At 40.1% G+C, this 6,980-nt stretch overlaps 1 protein-coding gene across 1 annotated transcript in view; it reads left to right on the top strand.

Moving 5' to 3' along the window:
- Window positions 1-2,955, top strand: part of SPTSSA (serine palmitoyltransferase, small subunit A) — a 5,273-nt gene extending 2,318 nt beyond the window's left edge. The window contains exon 2 of the mRNA XM_009887007.1: window positions 2,852-2,955. Coding sequence (XP_009885309.1) covers window positions 2,852-2,955 — 104 coding nt within the window. The remainder of the gene's footprint in view (window positions 1-2,851) is intronic.
- The last annotated feature ends 4,025 nt before the right edge of the window (window positions 2,956-6,980 follow it).

The raw sequence follows: 6,980 nt of genomic DNA, 5'->3' as shown, positions 1-6,980 counted from the left end.
TCTCGGCCCGGCACCGGGGCTCGGCCCCTCGTCGCCTCCACAGACGGCCCCACCGCCGCGCTGCCCTCGCCGGGGGATGACCCTCCCGCTGGCGCCCCGCATGCTGCCCCTGGGCGCCTGGCGACCCGCCCCGTTTCTCCTCGGGCATCGGTTCATACCTCTTAAGTTATTTCTCCTTTTAATTTTTTCTTCTGAAGGGTGATGGTAGTTTTTTTCCCCTGTCTTCTGCGCTGAAATCTCAAGTTTTCTGTTAAGCACAGGTGTCTTTCATGAATTCTTTTGTATTCTTCCCCAGTGGAAAGTAAACATGCGTGCTGCAAAACCTTGCAAGCTTACATTGGCATGGTGCTTTGTTACATGTGGGTTTTTTATTAGATGAATATTTAATCCTCGAGCTGGTAAGTTTGCTTTGCTCTTTTGGAGTGGAAGAACTTGATAGATGCTTATGTGAAGGCATCTGTATAAAGGCTGTTTATAGGTTTGCTTCTTTACCCAGCCCTTTCATACAGGCAGTATGTTCTCTCAAGTGTTCTGGCATCACAAGTATTTTAAGTGTGGCTGTTTTGATCTTGACTTAAAATGATTTCTCATATGAATGAACCTGAGCCATCTCCAATTAATGCTGAGAGGCAGAGAGAGAAATTAACCAAAACACTAACAAAAGAGAAGGGTGTAAGTAGTAGTGAGAAGCAGCTTTTACTGAGATATTGGTCAGTTTTGTAAAGGAACTCACATTCGTTATATAAAAGTGGTTGCCCAAGTTACAGCTGTGTGATCACACGTTTTTTTCCTGTGTAAAGTCAGTAGAAGTAGAGATAACTTACTATTCCTCTCTCCTAGTATTTATAGACTTACTGTGCACAATTGTTTAGGTAGGGGTTGCTACCTTCAAAATGTTGTCTTCCTTGCAAACGGACACAGGGCTCTTTTTATGCCCTGTCTTTATCACTGAGGAAACTTCATCTTTGCTTTCCCTGCAATTATATTAGTCACAAGTACTTTTTTTTTTTTTTACTTTTGTGTTAACCTTGCAGCTTTTTAACTTGTGCAAGATAGTTAAGTAAATGAAAGCGTGTGTGCATGTTTACTTTTATAAAATGCTCATATTGCAATGGAGTAATTGCCGCTTAATTTACAGCTGTCATGAGTGGCACAAATATGGCTTGTGATCTCGGGGCAGCAAAACTGGGTTTTGTCCTCAAACTGGATGCTTTTGCCATAGGTGGGCCAGGTCTGTGGGGTGCTCTTGGGATGCAGTGCAGATGCAGTGGCCTTGGGAGATGACGATGTGTGGCTTTGCTGCCTGTCTGGCTGCTGCTGGTGCTCCAGAATCAGAAGTGAGCACTGATACGGAAACGTGGATTGACCTTCATTTTAGTATCTCTTACTGTATAATCTTCCGGGACTAAAAATACACCAAGCGACTAGTATGCTCTAATAAGCACAACTAATGCCTCTGCTCTGCCACGGGGAAGTCGGTCACAGAGCATTGGTTACACGCGTGCTGTGGTGACTTGATTTCTTGAAGATGCAAAGCATGCACAGCTCCTCTGGTTTCGCCTGTGGAAACCTGAGTACTGCTGCGCAGTGTTATCATGCTTGTTAATCTCCAGTGCTTTTTATAGTGTTCCTGTCTAAGTTTACTAAATCTCTGCAGGTAGTTGGATGAAATCAACAGGTTATTATTAATTTCAAGTACTTTTGAATTTCTGAAATCTTAAACTTTGAATGGCATAATGTTTCAGTAACCTGGAGCCATAATTTCTGTAGATAAAGCTTCAAGAAGCCTAGAGCTTGGCAAAGGTCCAGTTGCATGTATACGTTATAAGGGATAGTCTCACTTTCCTATGTAAGTTTTACAAAAGGTCCCTGTTAGGAGTTCAGCTAATAAAGTGGTTATCTTAAGGTTGTTTAGCCAATAGCTTCACGTGAAGTTTGTTCTGCAGCGTGGTCTGCTGTAGTAAAGTACTAAGGAGTGTCTGTTTATTTAAGTACACAACTTGACTCGAAGCTGTGCTAATCGTCTGAGGGTTTGTGAGTGAAACTGTTAGAAAGGTGCAGGTTATGATGTTACTCATACTTTTTCACTCCCCCTGCGGTTTCATTTTCCTAAGTACCACCAAACAACACATGAATTGAGCTGCCTGCCCATGAGGAAGGGTCTGAGCAGGACATGCAGATGAAGAAATGAACTAAGTAATGTAGTGACTTAGAGCCTAGAGGGGCACTGGCAGCTAGAAATGGGTTTGGGGTTTCCTGACTTTATTACGCTAACAGTACAACTTTGATACCAGATGTGTTTTGTGCATCATAAATTAAATCTATTAGGTCATTGAGGTCAGTGTCTAATGCTGCCTGCTTAAAAATGAGTAGGTCATTCACAAATAAGAACTCCTACTCAGTAGAGCTACGGATATTATTGTATTTTTGTTTCGGTTTGTTTTTTTTTGTGATGGTTGACTTTTATCTGCTTGGCTGAATGGGGCTGGCTTCTGCAAGACTTACAGGATACCTAGGAAGATGCATGTATATTCTCAGTGCCCATTTTCTGTTTTTCCGTCATGCTTCCCATCCTTTGGCCTGTCCTCTTGTGTCCGTGACAAGGCAGTGGATAACTTGCAGGGCACCCTTCTGTAATTCACGCAATCGCTCCTACCAGTGTTCTGGTTTTTGGTGTTCAGTTGGTTCTTCCCATAGCTGTAATTGCTGAATACAGCTGCCCCTGTCTGATTTAAAAAAGTGTAATGTTATAAGATAGTTACCAGGGAAGTTTTGATGCTATAGTTATGTGTTATAGTTATGTCTAACACACCTTCTATTTCAAATGTGTTTTTCCTCAACTTTAATTCAGATTCCATGCTAGTTTCCATTGTTGGAATGGCACTCTACACGGGCTATGTGTTCATGCCTCAGCACATCATGGCAATATTGCACTACTTTGAAATTGTGCAGTGATGAAGAACGTATTTTCAAGAAGTAATCCGGCTTTGAAATCTGGTCTACAAAGAAGAATGAACCTCTCAGTTTTAACAAGACTTCTACCAATGTCGGAAAGACACAATTATGACTCTGAAGACTAGGAAACAAGATATGTAGAGCAGGGACGTGACATGTCCCCTGTGTTGTGTTCATTCCTTTTAATTTTACAAGATATGCCCTTGTATAGTAGTTTTGTCTACTTTAACATTGTGATTGTACTTTGATATCAGTATTTTCTTAACTTTGTGACAGTTTCAATATTGCACTGTGAAAGCTTTTCTTAATTGTAATTTTGAGTAAATCTTAATTGCCTTCTATTTTTAATCGGAAAGTCATCTTATTAAATGGGGCTTAAAGCTTTTGCTATTGTATGGTATGTATTTGCCTGGATATTTCTATTAATGCGTTTTGTAAGAAAATACATCTAGATTCATATTAGAGACGTGGATATATTCATCTAACGCTATTTACAAAAGTTAGTTTGTATGACTGAACTCAGGTGCACTGTTTGCTGTCCAAACTTTGTTCAACAGTATATTTGTGCATATCGCCTAAATTTGGAATTGGCAATTATTTCAAGTTTCTCTATTCCACCTGTTGGAGGAGGGGGGGGGAGATGAGGCGTCGAGGCAGAGCAAAGGCCGCATTCGTTATGTTTGGAGTAGTGCTGTGGTTCTGGGCTTTATCTTGTTGCGGGGGAAAGGACTTTTCTTTACTGACATAGCCCCATGTAAGGGTTTGGGATAGCACTTTAAATCAACCCTGTTTTTCTAGCTACCAATTCAATTGTACTTTTACAGGATGCTTTATTATGTTCCCTATGGTTATGGTTTCTGCTAATTTTCACTCAACAGTGTAACTATGTCTAGGTTTTAACGGGGTTTTCTATTGCTGCTAGTGTTCCAAACATGTTCTTGCTACAACCAACCAAAACATAGGGGTTTAAGTGGACTTGAGTTACAACTACAGCAATAAGTAGCTGAATACTTGGCTGAAGTCCTGTCTTTTTTTTTTTTTTATAGGGATTTTTTTCAGTTTTGTATTCTGAAATGTAAGATGGTGACAACTTAACTTTCCTAAGTGCAGGATTTTTTTTGTTGTTGTTTAAAAAATAAAAGTTTTAAAGCAGAGCTTTGATGCAAAACTTTCTTTGAGAAGTTAATGTGTTTCTGAATGCTGCTTGCTTTTCTCAGAGCTTTCTAAAAGGGGAAAAATGATGCTTGGCTAAAGAATTGGGGTTTTTTAATGGCCCAGTAGTAATACGTACTATTATATCTTTTATGCAGCTTTTATTGAAATCAGGATAGTTGTATAACTGAAGCGTTCTATAAAGATACTGTCTTTTAGGTTTAATTTTCTCAAATGCACACTCATGAGCATAAAGTGTTGGTTTTGGTTTTATTTTTTCCCTTGTATTTAAGAACTTCATGTGTGAGTTGATTAAAAACTCTATTAGTCATCTTGGGAGCTATAAACAGTGGGCCTTAAACTTCTTAGGTGATCCCTTGTTTGACTGAAGTTGGTAGGAGTCTCCCCCTAAATTAGTGCCTTCACTTATTAATAACTGGATATCTAAACATAGGTAGGGATTTGGGGTGGTGTGTTGTTTTTTTTTTAATGTATCCAGAGTTGTATATGACAACTTTAAGTATATAAGGAGATAACGGTAAGTTCACATACTCTTTGAAGTAACGTAGCATAAATTCCTGCTATTCGTGGATTAAATTGGTACTGTGATGTTTCTTTGCGAACTATTGCCGTGATTGGTACACATCTACTGCTGAGAAAGGGGTTTAGTTGTATGGGGTATGTAGGGGGGAAGCCCTTCCGTGCGGTGGAATTAGGAATCTTAAGCACAATTTTTAATTGTGAAAGGTTTTATAAAAGGGGTTTGATATACCATCTTCTGTTAGCTGTCTGCTTCTTGTTGAGGAAAAAAAGAGTAACCATAATCTCCAGTCACTTGGGTTATGTTGGAGTGGGCTTGATCGATATCATACTTGAATTCAATTTGCTAATTTGAGTACAGTCATTTTCAGCATTTCCTTTTTTTTAATTATAAATCAAGAATCTCATAGTCTTGGACTGCTCTTTTAGATTCCAGATACTTTGTTAAAGATGGAATAATTTAATTAATAAAATACTATATGTTACTAGAGTTCGAATTTCTAGAATAAAGTTTCTACAACATGTCCTTTTCATAAAGTTGATCTAGTGAAGAGATGGTTCAAGGGGTGATAATGATGAAGCAGAGTAGGTTTTCTTTTTTGAAGTGAGGGTATTGGTAGGGATTTAATTAATCACTGAATTTGAATAATAAATGAATCATAAGGCTACCAAGTTGTTTCCCCACTGCAGTCTGCTTTATTGTCCTGTTAGTTGGGGGATCTGATATACCCTCCTTGTGACAGAACCATAAGCATTTTCTGTGCAAGCTGGAGGTCGAAGGCGATTTAAATACCATTTGGAGGCAGCTGGTCCATTATGCTTCTGTTTAAACAGGGCGATAATAATCGAGCCATCAGCAATGTAGATAAAGTTGGAAAAACTAATTGTGAGAAATGAGATGGGGGGGGGGAAACAAAACCTGAGCGCCCTGCAAGTGGCTTTATGTTAGTCTTTTAATAGTAATAGCTCTTGGGGTTTAGATTGAGTCATCAGAAATAAGCATTTAAAAATGCATTAAGTGTGTTTAATGCAGAACTGATAGTACCAGCTCCATCAGGCAGCTCCTGCCTGAGGCTGGCCAAAGGTGTGTCGCGGCATCCCGCCCAGCCCGGGTGGCATGGCTTGCTCTGCTGGTCGCCCTGGCAGGAGCCCACGTAGCCTGCGGCCGTGGTGGCTTCCAGAGCCAGCTCTGCAGAGGCACCTCGGCTAACAGGAGGGTTGGGTGCTGTAGCAATGATCATTACAAGCCTTTGCAGTAGGAGCTGCCGTAACCAAAAGAAGAAACCAAGGCACAATGTTGAAGAAAGCCAGGCTAGAGCCTGAAACGGATCTGGGATGCGTGTCTATGCACGTCCTGGATCAGTTATATTTTTTTGAGATATGTATTACTTATATATATAAACACACACATATAAACTGTTTGTTTCTTGTCAGAAATTATTACGTAGCAACTAGTTTAGATATGAAGGCTGGTTTTTTTTTTTGTTTTTTTTTTTCCTGGTTTCTTAACTACCCTGTGAAAGAAAACACCGGAGAATCGTAAGGTGAGACTTCCTTGGCAAAATTTAGCAAGAAAATAACTTGTGCATTTGCATGAATACTCAATATTAAAAAGAAATAGATGTGAAAGGAGCATAGTGCTGTAAAGGTGAATTTTGTGTGATAGATGTGCATTGTATTACTGCAAATTAGTACGATGCGAAGTGTTGTCCCGTTTCATTCAGGTGCAGTAATGAAGTGTGCATTATAAATACTGTTGGCTAACAACAAATAAAGGTTATATTTTGGTGAAGAGATGCAACTTAAGAGATCTGGTACCATGGGATTAGTGGGTTGCGCACAAGGCTGCGGAGAGAGCAGCCATCCTCTGAAATCCCAGAGCAGCGTACTCTGGAGTTTTGACCCCAGTAGAGGTTTCCAGTGCCAGAGGTTCTTTTTGCCTTCTGATTTCCCCGTGTTTTCTACAACTGCTATTGTAGGAAAACAGTTTCTTCCCCTCTTGCTGACATGTTATCCTGACACCAGTTTTTTGGTGGTGGTGGTGGCTTTTTTTTTTTTTAAAGACAAAAGCATGAAGCTTTCCGTGTGGTTTGCATTGTTTCTCTGTTTGATCTGCTAGGTCAGCCTTAAACAGCAGTCATCACTGAGCACAATAGCTGCTGTCTTTTCTGCCTTTTTGTTTGTGTAATGATGGTTTAAGGAGAAAATCTGGCATCATAGTCCAGAGCTGGATCCAACTCCCTGTCCGTGTCATGGGGAAAGATGAAATTCTAGATCTGATCCAGATCCCAGTGTGGGATTTCAGCAGAAACCCCTCTGCTTTTCGTGGTATA

This window comes from Charadrius vociferus, unplaced genomic scaffold (genome assembly GCF_000708025.1).
Source record: "Charadrius vociferus isolate BGI_N301 unplaced genomic scaffold, ASM70802v2 scaffold14, whole genome shotgun sequence".
In the NCBI taxonomy this organism is placed as follows: domain Eukaryota; kingdom Metazoa; phylum Chordata; class Aves; order Charadriiformes; family Charadriidae; genus Charadrius; species Charadrius vociferus.
Note: the sequence above shows the minus strand (reverse complement) of the source record. Positions and strands in the feature narration are given on the sequence as shown.